The sequence below is a fragment of the Equus asinus genome, chromosome 19, assembly GCF_041296235.1.
Source record: "Equus asinus isolate D_3611 breed Donkey chromosome 19, EquAss-T2T_v2, whole genome shotgun sequence".
In the NCBI taxonomy this organism is placed as follows: Eukaryota; Metazoa; Chordata; class Mammalia; order Perissodactyla; family Equidae; genus Equus; species Equus asinus.
The window spans coordinates 8696572-8713607 of NC_091808.1; the positions used below are offsets into that span (position 1 = coordinate 8696572).

The 17036-nt window shown below is 41.5% G+C and overlaps 1 protein-coding gene across 11 annotated transcripts in view; it reads right to left on the reverse strand.

The window, feature by feature from the left end:
- Positions 1–17036, reverse strand: part of DIS3L2 (DIS3 like 3'-5' exoribonuclease 2) — a 345001-nt gene that overhangs the window by 83732 nt on the left and 244233 nt on the right. For all 11 annotated transcript variants that reach the window (XR_011495510.1, XR_011495509.1, XM_070489410.1 and 8 more), the window contains one exon: positions 11801–11908. Coding sequence is in view for 9 of the 11 variants with exons in the window: in XM_070489410.1 (XP_070345511.1) it covers positions 11801–11908 (108 nt within the window). In the remaining 2 variants the exon portion in view is untranslated. The remainder of the gene's footprint in view (positions 1–11800; positions 11909–17036) is intronic.

Below are 17036 nucleotides of genomic sequence, written 5' to 3' on the forward strand. Positions count from 1 at the left end.
TCTGAAAAGGAACTGGGCAGAGGAGGAGGGGCTCCAAGACAGCTCAGAGAGGCAGATGACCACATGTCTGTGACAGGAAGGTGCTAGTGACTGCAGGGGGCAGAGGCAGTGGGGTGGCAGCTGGCTGAGGAGCGAGCAGGGGTCTCCTCCGCTAGGCTCACTCCTTGTACCAGGGCCACTGTGACTAAGTGAGTGAGCCACAGGCCACTTCTTAAAGAACAACAGGGAAGACCACGGTAGGATTAAAGAGTAAATAACAAGATGGAAGCACCGTCAGCAACACACTTCATTTAGACCTAGCTGTGTCCTCTCCTATTGCGTGGAGAGGCTGTGAGGCTGCACTGGGCCCACCAGAGACCTCTGCCAAGGGCGCTGAGGAGGGAGCATGGGCAGCCGAGGACCACGTGTTTGCCAGCCTGTTTTAGTTTATAAGGCAGTTTGTGTGCTAGAATTTCCTGGAAGATTTATTTGTACAGAAAACAATCCTAACTGAGTAAACTGTACTCTCTTCTAGTATCTCAGGTCACCTGCCATCAGCCTGGCTGACCCCCAGCCTGTAATGGGCCCCTTCCCATCTTGACCTGAAGACAGCTGTCTAAACTTCTAAGCCTAAGAGGAAGGAAACCAGGAAACTTCCTCAAGTGTTTGCCTTGCAAATCTAGGAAATGGCAGGATGGTGAGAAGAACCTGAAGGCCCAGAAGATATTAGGAGACAAAAATTCCATTCCTACGACAGAGGATGAGGGTGCCAAGCCTGAGCAGTCCTTGGAGTGTTCCCTTTAATGGCAGACAGTTGCGTGGGGATGGGGAGGGCAGGAGGAATCTTTAAAGGTGGCATACTGGGAGGCCCACAGGCTGTGGGAAGGAAGTTGGAGGTGAGGGAGAGGGAGGAAGGGTTAGGAGAGCCATGGTGAAAGCCTTCCAAGGACTGGGTTCACACAGACCCAGGAAGCACAGAAGCATAGATTCTAAAGAAGTAAGGTTAATTCAGCCCCAGCCTTTCAACAAGACCAACCTTAAGCAATCTCTCAAAAACAGAGGTCCATCCTTCTTTTAAAGACACCTAGCACAGTGACCTGTTATATTGTTTACTAACCTCAGGGCCCAAGTTCCTAGATTTAAATCAAATTCACTATTAGGAACATCAAAATACAGGAGAAAAGCTGATTAAAAATGACTTTTAGCTCTCCATGACAGTCATTAATGATAAATGTCTCTTTCAGTTTCGTTTTTTATTTCTTGACAATATTTTACTTTGAATTCTTATTTTAATACCAAGGATACACAGCAAAATTTGTGCTCACGATTTAGTCTGCTGTTACCTTGAAGCGACCTTAGGTAAGCCTCTAATTGCTTGGTCCCTTCATTAGCAAACGGGGACACAAGGGATGGAGAAGACAGCAGAGTTCTGCCAAAGGCTTCTCTGGTCCTAGGCTGTCTTTACAGGCCTGAAATAGAACAATTCTGCCCCAGCTCTGCTAAGGACTAAAGTTAGATATTCTAGGAACTTTTCTATTATTCTCAGAATCAGTCTTTGAAGCTATTGTCTCTCACTGGGAGCTGCTTGGGCAAGATTCCCACTGCACTGTCCAAGGATGAAACACGAAACACAACGCTGCATTTCTTTATCATTAACTGAAGCCCCAAGTTACACGATACTATGCATGAGTCTCAGACACCTATGTTGACCCCAGAAGAGCACATCATTTTATTTTTCAAGTTCCAGAGATTTCTATGGGTGGCAGCAGCAGGGTGGTCATGGAAAAGCAGTTGGGGTAAAAGTCCGAGGAGGGGTCGGGAAGCAGCAGCACACCTTTCCCGGCGTGGGCTGTGTTAGTCCCTCCTCGACAGCCAGGATACGGCCCAGGAGTGCTGAGAAGGCTGCTGCAGACAAAAATGCCTTACCAAGGGGAGCATCATTCTAATTAACCAGATTAAATGAAGAACGAGCTGTGAAAACAGATATGCAATTCACTTTATGAAATCATTTTTGAGCATTTTGGGGGTACATGGCACTGTGCTGTGGTGGTGGGGAGAGATTAAAATAATTAAGAATGGGCTCTGCTTACAAGGATATTAAAACTAGTAGGACAACAGATCTGTGCACAAATGGCTCTAACGTGCCGTTGACAGATGCTACAGGGGAGGAAAGACGGGAAAATGAATTCTGACAGGGATGTTGGGGGTTCTCCCGTCTGAGCATCTTCTCAGGTGGTCCTCGGCCTCCTATTGGGAGCTAATCCCTCCTCTGAGGTTTGGGTCCTGAGCCTCCCACTTCCTTCATGACCTAGCTCCAAAAACCTGTTCCTTCTTTCCTCATCTTACACATCTCCTTTTCCATTCGCCTTCCCACACAGCCTACAAACATACTTCAACATCTCTCATCTTTATATTAAAAAAACGTTTTTTATTTTTTGTTTTTTCATGTTAAAAAAACAGGGAGAAAAGTCTCAAAATAATTCTTACTTTCCTTTTACTACAATGGTAATATGCATTCATCACAGAAAATTTAAAATACAGGTGGGAAAAGGAGAAGAAGAAACATCTCCTATAAATCCACCATCAGGAGATAACTACTGCTTCTATTTCGCTGCATATTTAATTCCTGTATCTTCAATACTTTGTATAGTGTTTGAACAGATCAAATACATAGTGAATATTTACTAAGTGAGTAAATGAAGGACTAACAACAGTTTCATGGAAGAAGTGACATTTCAGCTGGATCTCGAAGGCTAAGTAGGATTCATACTGGTAGAGATGAGGGGAAGGAGATTCTAGGAAGAGGGAAAAGCATATGCAAAGACTCAGAAGTGTGGCAATTCCATACTAGGCCCAACAAACCCTTCAGAGGCTGAGGAGACTGGAGGATGGGTTGTGGATGGTCATGTAGTTGGGGAGGAGTTGCTGAAGGTCTTCGCATGTCATGCTCTGGAGATTGGACTTTTGTGGATAATCATAGCTCACTGTCATGCTGTAAGAGGATGTTGAGCAACAGTGCAATAGAACCAGATTCAGCTTCTAGAAAGTCATCTAACAGCAGTGGGGAAATAGAATGAAGAGTCCGTGAACAGTCTCCCCCAACCATCCTAAGGAAGGATGGCAAGGATTTGAGCGGGGGCTGTGACTGTGGTAACAGAAACGAGGATCGATCAGAGACACTTTGCAAAGGTGGACTGTTAGCACTTCGAACTGCTCGGATGTAGCAGATGTGAAGCAGACTAGAGACAGTCTGAGTGGCTCAGAGGATGCTGATGCCTTTAAAAGAGCTAGAGAACAGAGGGCTCAAATTCAGGTTGGAACAGGAGCACGTTTTACTGCGTAGAGAGAGAGAAAAGGACGAGGAAGGGCAGAGAGGAATTTTGACTCTCTGAAGAGGGGACTTCAGCAGGTCAAGCTGGCTGGTCTCTCTGGTTTCCAAGGAGGAGAACTGAGTTTCACCTGGGGAACAGTGGATCTTGAAGGAAAGAGGAATGCAAGGCAAAGGTGAAGGCTGGAGCCAAGAATAAAGGTTTGAAACAGCTACATTAACAATAAATAAAAAGGATTTCTAAGTAGCACTGAAGGTCCAGCTGAAGAAAGACAGGCTGAACTGGTACATACCACAGTTCTACAATGTCCAGTGTTCAAAATGGGGTGTGTTAGGCAGGGACTGGAAAGATTATCCTACAAGGTAAGCTACAAGGAACGGGCAGACACTTGACAGATGTCCTTAGACGGCGGATAGGGAAGTTTGACTTCAACTGAAGTCAGGTCATGGAATTCGGGCTGGGGAGCTGCTACGTAGTGGAAAGCTCAGTTACACAGTAAAAGCCAGCTTTTCCCATGTGAGCAAAGATACTCTGGGAAATGAGAAGAGACTCTGTAGTCCATGTATTTCTAGCAGAGAAGATAGGGAAAAAAGAGCAGGAAAAAAGCCCCATTGTAAACACTTTTTTAGATTTCATTCTAATGAGAAACTGAAGAGTTTTAAAAAAGGAGAGATGGAGCTGTCCTGGTGGTGTAGTGGTTAAGTTTGCACACTCTGCTTAAGTGGCCCAGGGTTCACGGGTTTGGATCCTGGGCATGGACCTACACAGCGCTCATCAAGCCATGCTGTGTCCCATATACAAAACAGAGGAAGACTGGCACAGATGTTAGTTCAGGGACAATCTTCCTCAAGCAAAAAGAGGAAGATTGGCAACAGATATTGGCTCAGGGCCAATCTTCCTTACCAAAAATAAATAAATAAATAAATAAAGGAGGAAGATAAGACCGAACTTCTGATTTAGAAGGCTCACTCTGACTGCTGTGTAGAGAGAAGATGAAGAGGGGGTGGTACAGAAGCTAGCATAACCCTTAGGAGGCCACTGTAGTTCAGTGGGGGGCGGAGGGTAGTTTGGACCCAGTTGACAGTGCAGGCAGTGGTAAGAAAGGGGATAGATTCTGAAGGCAGTGAGAAGGCAAAGCTGAGGTGATTTACTGGTGGACTGGATGTGAGGGGTAAGAGAAAGACCAAAGTCAATAATGACCTCATGGTTTTGGCCTGCATAAATGGCTGAAATGAGACTGCCATTGACTGAGGTTGAAATGGGCAACTTCTGGAGCACTCTCTTGCATTCTAACTGAGTAAGACAGCACATGGTAGGGGTGTGTGGGAGATCTAAGCTGTGGACAGCTACTCTAACTATGAGACCCTTCCTTTATTATTCTGACCACTGACCCTGAGATTTTATAGTTCTAAGGCCTAAGGACTTAGTTATCAAGTCAGATTCATTGCTGTGACTTTCTTTAAAGTGTAAGACCAAATCAAGATGCCTCTGAAGTGGGGCACAGAGACGTGGTCTCTGTTTTGCAGGACCTTAGCACTAAGTGAGACAGAAATGACAGAGATGTTCAGGAGATAATGAGGTCACTGGACTGACACGGTCAAAGTAGATTTCACGGTACCAGAGTTGAATCTTATAAAGCATAAGATTTATTTAGGTTTGTTTTTCCTTATGACAATATATAATCACAAATTTCTAGATCAGAGAACAATATTCTCACAACTAATATGTGAGAAATACATCAAAAATGGATCCTTTAGAGTTTACTAATCTAAAAATCTGGTCACTGGTTTAATGAAAGCATATAAGACCAAGATTTTCTTGGATGTTTCAAAAAATCTAGTGAATGTTTAAAAAAAGTTAGAATAGCCTTTCTATAGCTGACCACACCTGCTCCAGAAAGTAAGACATTCCAGTAGACTAAGGAAAAGCACAAAGTTTTCTCCACTTCAAGTCCAGGTGGAACTGGTGGCTGTGTCATACAGCAGTAGGGGCATGATGCTGTTGGCCCTGCTCTGGCTCTTTCTAAGTCCAAGCCCTTATACAACAAGAGGCCACCAGTACATACAAACCCAGCGTCAGGCTTTGGCCACCCTCCTCCTCATTCATTCGGGTTCTTGATGCAGGCTCACCTCCCTCCTAACCGGCTTTCTCTGGTTCCCTGACTCTCCTATCTGCATGCCCCCTCACCCCCCGCCCCCAACACAGGCTTTCCCTGCCAGTTGCCTTGCACAAGCAGTATCCCTTGGACAGGAGTCTGGAATCTGACCTCTCATTTCATGCATCTTGACTGTGAGTAAGAGACACTCATCTGTCACTACATCCCAGGACTAACCAACCAGGTCTGCCTCTCATGTGATCTCTTGGTCTGAGTAGGGTGTTTGGATGACCACAGTACAAGGAGCGTGGTTAGTGGGTCTTGCTCCATGACTGTCCCTAGTCCAAATCCTTGCACTTCCTATTTGGCTTGGTTTAATGGAGGCCCAGCATCCCCTCCTGGATGCTGTGTCTACTTCACACCTGCTCTCCAGCCTCCTGGTGCCAGAAGGCTTGGTCACTACACTGCCTCCAACAGAAACCCTAAAGACCAATTGAGTTTTCAGAGTTTGCCTCTTTCTAGTTCTTCTTTTATGACCCTCATATTTTAGAAGCTCATTAGGTCAGGCAGCTTTTTATTTCTTGGGTCTGACCCTGGCAGGCATAATTCAGATTCAAAGTTCTTTTCTGTTGACTCAAGTTAGTTTTCTTCTATGGGCTTTTATTCTCTATTTAGTTAAACTTTCACAAAAATAAGCATTTATAAAAATATAAAAGCAATACATGTTTTCAAAAAAACAGTAGAAAATACAAAAAAGTAGAAAAAATTACTCATAGTCTTACTACCCAAATACAACCACTGTTGGCATTCTATTTTACTTCCTTCTGGTCTTTTTCATTCTTTTTTTTCCCCGTGCATGTTCCTGCCCCCACCAAAATCTGATTGCTGGCATACTGTCTTCACAAATCCTTCTTCGTATTTCAGACAGTGTTTGCTTCTTGACTCTTAAAAAGGAACTTACTATCAGATATTTAGGAGTTGTAAAAACCAAATGTAATGTGTGTAACTTGTTTTGGATTCCAGTTTGGACAAATCAATGGGAGACAATCTGGGAAATGTAATTATGTATTGGATTTTGGATGAAACCAAGGCATTAGTATCAATTGTTAGGTGTGCTAACGGCATTGTGATTATGTAAGAAAATGTACAATTTATTTAGAGTCATATATCAAAATAAGTATGAGTGAAATGACATGATGTCTGTGGTTTGTTTTAAAATATTTTGGCAAAGAAAAAAAAATGTTGACAATAGTTGAATCTGGGAGATAGGGATAGTGGGCTTATTGTGCTATGTTTTTAACTTTTACATATGTTTAAAATTTTTCAAAATAAAAATTAAAGTATCCATAGTTCAAACAGTCAAATGGTTTTAAAGGCTTACTATGAAAACAGCAGCCCTCCACCCCTCTCCCTCCTCTGCCCCTCCCCAAGGATAACCACTTTCACCTCTTTTAGCAGATTATTTCAGTACTTACTTTTATATTTCTATAAAACCAGCTTGATTGCTACTTCTTGATTTTTCAGTTTAAGCATTATACACAAACTTTTCACTACAGAAGAAGAGAATTTATTTTTCTTTCTACATACACTCACTTCCCCCAACCAAACCCACATAACCGCTCCAGGCCCTCTCCTCCCAATAAAGTTACATCATAACTATCAAACTTAACTATTATATTTATGAAAATACTAAGTGTTACTTTTCTTTCTTCCACAACTTTTTATTTTCACTGGAATTAATAACTGTCTTGTTTTAATTTGCTTGGCTTTTCTGTATATATTCTGTATATTAATCCATCCCAAATTTTCCATCAACTGTCTAAAACTGTGGTTCTCTGGTCTGTGGACTCCCAGGGCTCCATGAGACCCTTTCAGGGATCCATGGCGTCAGACTATTTCCATAATAATGCTAAGGCATTATCTGCCCTTTTCCAAGTGTTGACATTTGCACTCATAGTACAAAAGCAGTGGAGGAGAAAACAGCTGGTACCTTGGCATGAATCAGGCAATGGCAACAAATGGTACCCTGGTCAGGGTACTCTTCACCACCTCACACTTACGGGAAAAAAAGCTAGTTCACTTCCGAATGTTCTTGATGAAGCAGTGAAAGTTATTAATTTTATTAAGTCTCAGTCTTTGAGTACTTGTCTTTCCCACTTATGCCGTATGCTGAAGTATGATGGTTGTCTTGAGGAAAAGCATTTATATAATTTTCAGTTGTGAGCTGAACTAATTGCTTTTTTCACAGAACACCATTTTTACTTGAAGGAACAACTGACACACAAACTATGGTTATTTGGCACTTCAAGGAAAACAGCTGACATTATGTATTGCCAATGATAAAATTTGAGCTTTCATAAAAATTAGAATTTTGGAAATTTTGTATCTAACACGATACACATATTTCCTAATACTTAAAGGCTTGTCTAAGATCGGTAGTGATATTAACAAATGTGATTTTTGATATCATATAATGAAAGGTGTCCACATTTAGAAGATCAGCATAATGAGCCAATATTTTCTAAAGGGCCTAAATTTCTAAATGCATGATAAAAAATCAAGCATAGGTAAAGATCCATTCAAAGTGTAAGGCAGACGAACAGATTTTAATGTAACCTGGTAAAAAAGTTCAATCCATATTGTTTTAGTCTGCTCAGGCTGCCATAACAGAATACCACAGACTGGGGGCTTAAACAACAGATAGTTATTTATCCCAGTTTTGGAGGCTGGGAAGTCCAAGATCAAGGTACCAGCCAACTTGGTTCCTGGTGAGGGATCTCTTCCTGGCTTGCGGATGGTAGCCTTCTCACTGTGTCCTCACATGGCAGGGAGAGAGCATAAGCTCTCTGGTCTCTTCTCATAAGGATATTAATCCTATCAGATCAGGGCCCCACTCTTATGACCTCACAGAACCTCAATTATCTCCTGATAGGCCCTACCTCCAAAAATAGTCACCTTGGGGGTTAGGGCTTCAGCATATGAAATTCGGGGAGGGAACACAATCCAGTCGATAGCAGATATGGTTTCAGATTCTAGATTGCAACTAAGAAACTACTGTCAAATTCTGGTGTAGTACAAAGAGGAATACCCACAATTATCTGAAAAAGTTACTAAAATACTCCTTTTTTTTCCCAACTATCTATCTGCCTGAAGCTGGATTTTCTTCACATACTTCAATCAAAATAACTTATCCCAACCGACTGAATACAGAAGCACATATGAGAACCCAGTTTAACGTCTTCTCTAAGACACACGTGAAAAAGATTTACAAAAATGTAGAGCAAGCTTCTCTAAGTTTGTTCTAGAAAATAGCTGTTTTTCATAAAATGTCAACATATCATGAATTGGGTTTATTTTTATTATTTTAATTGACATAAGCAAATGTTTAAAATTTTCATTGGTTTCAATTTCTAATAGGGAAACAGTGTAATCTACATAAACAAAGGCTCCTTGAGGTTCCCAATAATTTTTTAGTGTAACAGGTCCTGAGATGAAACAGTTTGATAACTGCTAGTCTAAAGAATCTCTCAAAAAATTCAGACACATAGATATTTTCACTGTTTCATTTCTCCTCATGCCTTCTGACCTGCTCCAATCTGGATCAGCTGTCTTCTATATCTGTGTAGCTCTAGTCTCCTATGAACTTTCTTCACCATCATCCAGGTCAGGTGTCAGCAAATTATGGCCTGTAGGCCAAATCCAGCCTGTCTCCTGTTTTTAAGTAAAGTTTTACTGGAACACAGGCGTGCTCATTCATTTATGTTCTTTCATGCTACAATGGTAGAGTTGAGTAGCTGTGACAGAGATCCAATGGCCTATAAAGTCGAAAATATTTATTATCTGGTTCTTTAAAGGAAAAGTTTGCTGACTTGTGATCTACAGGATTCTTTCACTTCTTCCCTATGTTGGTGCATCTGCTTCCTGAATACTATATCTGATTTACTCTTTTCGGTAAAGCACATCTGGTAGCTTCCTGAGAAAGGGTGTATGAGAGGTCCATTTTTTTGAGAACTTGCATGTCTGAAAATGGCTTTTCCTACTCTCACATTTTACTGATAGCTTAGCTGGGTACAGAATTTTAGCATAGAAATCACAATCTTCCCAAAATTAGAAAGCTTTGCTTCATTGTCATCTAGCTTCTAGGGTTATGACAGAAAAGTCTTAAATTATTCTGAGTTCTGCCCAACTGTATGTGATTCTTTTGTTTTTCCTTCAGGAGCCTATACGATGTTTTCTTTGTCCTCAGTGTTGTGAAATTTTACGACGATGTGGTTTGGAGGTGACAGGCCTCCACTACCATGCTGGGCAGTGGGCTCTTTCAATCTGGAAAGTCACATCCTTCATTAAGGGGCAGCTCCTTGAATTATCTTGTTGATCACTTCTTCCTCTGTTTTTTTTTTTTGTTCTCTATTTCTGGAATGATCATTGAACAGATGTTGGTTGGATATCTTGGACTGGTCCTCTAATTTTATCTTTTCTCTTTCTGGACTAATTCCTCAACATTCTCTTCCAACCAGAATCTTGAGTCTTCTTCATTACTTCTATCATGTTTTTAATTTCCAAGAGCTCTTTTTTCCCCTCTGAATGTTTCCTTTTAAAAATATCTAGATCTTGTGATATAGATACTTTCTTTTAAAAATAAATTCTCTGAGGATATAAATGATAGTTTCTTTCCCCTGTATAGTTGGCTCCATCCTCGCTGCTTTTTTCTGTGTGTTTGTTTTGGTTTCCCTACTTCATGTTAGAGGCTTTCCTCCTGGGTGTCTCTTCATACACAAACATGAAATACTAAAAAGTTGATTTCAGTGAAACCCTTAAAAGCTCTGCTTGTGTGGGTGGAGCTTATTGTCCGTGAGCTTTACTGTAGGGAGGCACAGCTGGGCTGCTGGGTGGGAGACCCTTGAGGTTACTATCTTTAAGTCTTCTTCCCTACTCAGATTCCTCAGAGAAAGATTTTTCCACCTCCTGACTATAGGCTTGGCTACTAGAATCCTGAGGTTGGTGGGAAAAGCAAGCTGGGCCTCAACATTCAGTATGCCAGCATTCACTCAACCTCCCCTGAGGGACCACTACCATCAAGTATGCTTGGTGTCCCCTAGTTCAGACATCCTTTACTTCATCCTGTCCAGAGAATAAATTTTTGGTCTAAGTTATGGGAGGGGCAATCTTTTTAAATAAACTTTCAACCAAAATACAGTTAATCTCCTCTTCACACACCTCTTCCCCACCTTACAGTTAACTGGTGTTGTCAATTTCTGAATTTCTTTAGGGTTCTGCTGTGTAAACTCGGTTGTTCCTTGGCTTTCTCTATTCTTGGCTCAGGATTCAGCTTTCTCAGGACTGCTAAGTCAGTTACCACTCATCCATCTGCTCCTCATCTTCCAAAATTTTGTTGCTGTTGTCTCCTATCCCATTCTCTTTGTCCTTGTGGGTTTATGTCTTTAAAAAAAATCTCTTTACTGTTGTTTTAGTGAGGTTTTGGGAGGGAATGAAAGTAAATGTGGGTATTTGATCCTCCATCTTTATTTGGAACCTCTTTATAATTAAATATCTTTTTTTTTTAACTTCCATTTAATATTACAGCATAAACATTTCCCATGTTCTTACATGGTCATTGTCATAGCTTTAGTAATTGCATAATATTCCATTGAGTCGGTACCATAGCTTACTTAATCATTACCCTATTTTTGGATCTTTAGATTTGTTTCTGTTTTGGAGGGAGGGGACTAGTTTTTTCTAGAGTCATCTTTCATTTATCTGTCTCATTTATTCCCTATATTTAGGGAATGCCTGACATTCTTCTCCTCTCTGTTCTCAGTACATGATTTTACCACCTTGTGCTTTGATTATGGCATTACCTTGGACAAATTTAATTCATCTTCAAAGTGCCAGGTCGTCCTGCACAATGAGGCAGCACTAACTTTCTAGACTGTCACCTTTCTCATGACTCATGACACGTCAGAGGAACCATTAACTTGGGACTGGCACGTGAGGCTCGCCATCTCCCCCACTCAGCACCCTTCCCAGAGATCCTCCTGAGTTCACAGGGCCCGCTCTCCCGACTGCAGCACAGGCTGCTCCTCCTGCCGCTGCCCATCCACACTCGCCTTCACTTACCCCCACCTCCCGACCAAGCCTCCCCCACGTGACTCTGCTTACGCACCTTCTTCCTTCACCTGGTAATAGATAAAAATCAAGTAACTGCTTTCTAACCGCTTAGGGTCAGTCTTGCCTTCTAAATGGACTGACAGCTTTTCATAGGCAGGGGCTCTTCTATGGCAGCTGCCCCTACAGCGTCCTCATCCTACCACCATGGGACTCCAACTCAGCACCAGGCACATAGTAGGTGCTTAACAGGGACTCAATGAAAGGAATGGACACGGATGTAAGTTGTTACCTTGCCCTTTGGAGTTAGTGTCCAGATCACGGAGAAGGTCAGCTTGTCAGTCATAGGATTGAGGCTGCACAACTCCTCACACAGCAGCCTGGGAAGCATGGGGATGACCTGCAAACAGAGAACAGGCCCATGAGCATCCTTCTCCAATCTGTAGGAGTTTATCACAGGCTTAGAAGCAGCCCAGAGGGCAGAGTTCTGGTGAACAGCTTGAGCTTCAAGAGCAAGCTGAAGATGGATGCAGCTCTTTTTCTTGAAGACTCTGCAGAAAGACTACACTATCTGCTACTTTTCTATGGGCCTCTATAGTCAAATGTGAATGTGAACTGGAAACATTCCTTTCCCCTATCCTTTCCCTATTGTGTGTTCTTGGCACCCTTATCAAAAATCAGTTGACCATATATATGTGGGTTTATTTCTAAGCTGTCCATTCTGTTCCATTGGTCTATGTGTCTGTTTCTATGCTAGTATGTACTATTTTTGCCAGCCCTGGTGGTCTAGTGCTTAAGATTCAGTGCTCTCACTGCCACAGCCCAGGTCTGTTTCCTGGCCAAGGAACCACACATCTGTCACTCGTCATACTGTGGTAGCTGCGTGTTGCTGTGATGCCAGAAGCTGTGCCACCAGTATTTCAAACACCAGCAGGGTCACCCATGGTGGACAGGTTTCAGCGGAGCTTCCAGACTAAGACAGACTAGGAAAGAGGACCTGGCCCCCCAGTTCTGAAAAAATTGGCCACGAAAATCCTACGAATAGCATCAGAGTGTTGTCTGATATAGTGATGGAAGGTGAGAAGATGGCACAAAAAGAGCAGGCAGTGTTCCACTCTGCTGTCCACAGGGTCACTAGGAGTCGGAATCGACTTGATGGCACTAACAAACCATACTGGTTTGATTATTACAGCTTTGTAATACAGTTTGAAATCAGAAGTGTGGCGCCTCCAGCTTTGTTCTTTCTCAAGATTGCTTTGGCTACTCAGGGTCTTCTGTGGTTCCATATGAATTTTAGGATAGTTTTTTCTATTTTTGTGAAAAATGCTACTGGAATTTTGATAGGGATTACACTGAATCTGTAGATCATTTTGGATAGTATGGACATTTTAATAATATTAATTCTTCCAATCCAAGAAGACAGACTATCATTCCACTTATTTGCATCTTCATCAATTTCTTTCATCATTGTCTTACAGTTTTCTGTGTACAGGTCTTTAACCTCCTTGGTTAAATTTATTTCTGAGTATTTTATAGCTTTTCATGCTACTGTAAGTGGGACTGCTTTCTTAGTGTCTATATCACCTCAAGTGTTAGGATGGATATTATCAAAAAAGACAAGAGATAACAAATGTTGGCAAGGATGCAGAGAAAAGGGAACCCTTGTACACTGTTGGGGGAATGTAAATTGGTACAGCCATGATGGAAAACGTGGAATTCCCTAAAAAAATTAAAAACAGAACTACCATATGATCCAGCAATCCCACTTCTGGGTATTTATCTGAAGGAAATGGAATCAGTACTTTGAAGAGATATCTGCACTCTCATGCTCATTGTAGCATTATTCATAATAGCCAAGACATGGAAACAACCTAAGAGTCCATCAATGGTTGAATGGATAAATAAAATGTGTATATATATATATATATATATATATACACACATACACATAAATGGAATATTATTCATCCATAAAAAGAAATTCTGCCATTTGTGACAACATGGATGAACCTGGAGGGCATTATGCTAAGTGAAATAAGCCAGACAGAGAAACACAAATACTGTATGGTACCACTTATACATGGAATCTTAAAAGAAAAAAAAAAGCTGATTTTACAGAAACAGAGTAGAATGGAGATAGCCAGGGGCTGCAGGGAGGGGGAAATGGGGACATGTAGGTCAAAGGGTACATAGTCAGTTATAAGATGAATAAGTTCTGAGGATCTAAGGTACAGCATAGTGACTATAGTTAATAACAGGGTATTATATACTTGAAATTTGATGAGAGCAAATCTTAAGCATTCTCACCACACACACAAAAAGAATTAACTATGTGAGGTGATGGACGTGTTAATTATCTTGATCTTGGCAATCATTTCACATTGTATATGTTCACCAAATCATCACATTGTACACTTTAAATATATTCAATTATATTTGTCAATGATTCCTCAATAAAGCTAGGGAAAATAAAAGAACCCAAAGGCTGAGTGTAAACTTGTGACAGAGTTTCATCAAAGTAAAATTGCTGAATCAATGCTTTAGTAATTGAAACTACCACAAATGACTAAATCACATGTTGGAACATTAACAGAATACTCCAATAAAATATCACTGAAAGGTTCATAAATCCAGGTTCCCCAGATGAACACTGTGGTCAACTAGTCATTCATTCTGCAATTTTTAAGCCTAAATTATTTCTTCCCTTTATTGATCTTTCTATCCCATAATAAACTGATTCAATGGCACACCTTCTTTAATTAAAAAAAGGTTCTCGGGGCCAGCCCCGTGGCCTAGTGGTTAAGTTCACTGTGCTCCGCTTCACTGGCCTGGGTTCAGATCCTGGGTGTGGACCTACACCACTCAGCAGCCATGCTGTGGCAGTGACCCACATACAGAACAGATGAAGACTGGAACAGATGTTAGCTCAGAGCAAATCTTTCTCAGCAAAAAAAGTTCTCTTCAACTTACTTTCAAATGATGATTTACAGCTATCTCAGAAAGTTATTTATTTTCTCTAAAATTCCAAAGATGAAATGAGTATCTCCACCTGGATTTCCCAAAGCTACTTCAAAGTCTCTCCCTCCCTCCTTTAAATCTACTCTTTCTCTCACATTTTTCTTGATTAACGGCAGTATCATTCACTCCACCACCCAGGTGAAAAACGCAGCACTAACAGCCACTTATTCAATACACTTACTGTGGACCTACTCCATCTGCAGTGTTAAGCATGGGTAACACTGTAACTCTGTGTTAAGTAGTTGAGAAGTAAAACACACGAGGGGCAACTGTGTTCCAGTTGAGGGAAAGTTAACTAGTTAAGCTTCTCTATCAGCAGAAGCAAAACAAACCCCAGTGGTTTCCAATTCTGTGTGAACCATCAGCACAGTAAATAAGCTTTGGTATGGAAAAGTAAATTCTAGAACTCATGGCCCACACCAATAACAAATAAAGTAACTGAACGGCATTACCTGGCAGGGTTCTGAAGGATGCCTTGTCTTTTTAACACCAATATGAAACCTAATGACCACCTGAAAACTTCTGATAACAGCTTTTATGAGACAATCACTTCTGAAATTTCTTTCCTGCCATTGCTTTTGCACCATCTGTTCAGATGACACTGTATTTTCATTGTTAACTTATTTAACGAATATTAAAACGTGATCTAAATATTTAACATTTTCTTGCGTCTATCAAGTGTTTTACAAAACAAAACATTTTTACCGGCATAAACACATTGTACAAAATGGGGAAAATTTCAATACCATACTGTCTCATGATTGAATTGTAAAGACTTCATGTAATTTCAGCCTTTGGACTATGCTATGGACTGAACTGCGTCCCCCACCAATTCCCATGTTGAAGCCCTAACCCTCAATGTGATTGTATTTGGAAGTGGGGTCTTTAGGAGGTAATTAAGGTTAAATGAGGTCATAGAGTGGGGCTCTGATCTGATAGAAAGAGAGGTAACTCCCCCTCCCTCTCCTGCACACACACAGAAAAAAGGTCATGTGAGGACACAGCTGTCTACAAGCCAGGAAGAGAGCCCTCAGCTAGGAACCGAACTGGCCAGCACCTCCATCTGGGACTTCCAGCCTGCAGAACTGTGAGAAAATAAATGTCTGTTGTTTAAGACCCCGGTCTATAGTATATTGTATGACAGCCCAAGCTGAGTAAGACAGACTAAATGGAGTTTATTGGGAGTGCATTCTTGGATTCTTCTCTGGGCTGCATTATCAGATAATCATACCCACAGTACTTTGGTAGCAGGCTGCTCACCCTGCATGCTTGTAGTCAAGGGCTTAATATCTTTTCTACAGATAGCATTTCTTCTAAGTGTTCAAGGCATATCTTATTTTGAATCACAAAGCAGAGTATCTGAGAATGTAACATAATTCTTGACTTCACGTTTCCGTGTTTGTCAAAAGAAAGTCATTGTAACTAAATACAATGTGGTACCCTGGACTGGACCCTAGAACAGAAAGACAGGAGTGCAAAAACTGGCAAAATCCAAATAAAGTATGGATTTTAGTTAATAGTAATGTTCCACTGTCAGCTTCTTAGTCATGACAAATGTACCACAGTGATGTAAGATGTTAACAACGGGGGAATTGGTGTGGTATATGGGACCTCTCTGTACTGTCTTTGCAACTTTTCTGTAAATCTAAAATTATCCACAAATAAAAGAGCTTATTTATGCTAATGAAATACAACTTGATCTGTTTTTATATATTGGAATTTAAGGTTAAGATTTTATTTGCAAAAATGCCTTTACCACTAAAAAAAATGCCTAAAGGCCATTAAACAATAGAGTGAAGTCCAGACTCATCAGCAGCACAATGCAGGAAAAAGAGCAAAGGCTTTGAAGCCAGATAGACTTGGGGTCTAATCCTGGGCCCACCACTCCCTGTACTATTTGGGCAAGCTAGTATGATTCTATGAGTCTCTGTTTTCTCATTAGTAAAACGATTTGAAGACGCTCAAGAAAAGTCAGCTCACTGGCCACCCCACGGTCTACCACGTCCTTTGGTCACCTGGCTCAGCCTTCCCCGTCAGCCTTTGCCCTGGCACTTCCCTTCCACACCGTAACCGAGCTACGTGGACCTGCTCACTGCACACCTTTGCCCTGCCAGGCCTGCTTGCCACTCCAGCTCTTGCACATGTTGTTCCCTCTTTCTGGAACACCTTTCTGGACGTTTTGCATCTGGCCAACTTTTGCACATCCTTTAAGATTCAGCTCACCATCATCTCTAAAAGGCTTTTCCAGATTCCCCCGGGGAAGTCTGTATTGTGTTTTGTATACTTCTCCCTCCCACCCACCCGTTCTTTCAAAAAGGATTTGAGGTAGTCCTAAACAATCACTTACTCCATCCTCCCTGCTCTTTCGCGACATTTCTACAGCTCTTAACACACTCACCCTAATTGCCTCTTTATGTGCCTATCCCCTCTGCTAGACCATGGAATCTGCAGGAATGAGGACCAGCTCTTGTTCCTGTCTCTCCATCCAGCACTGGACACAGAGGAGACAC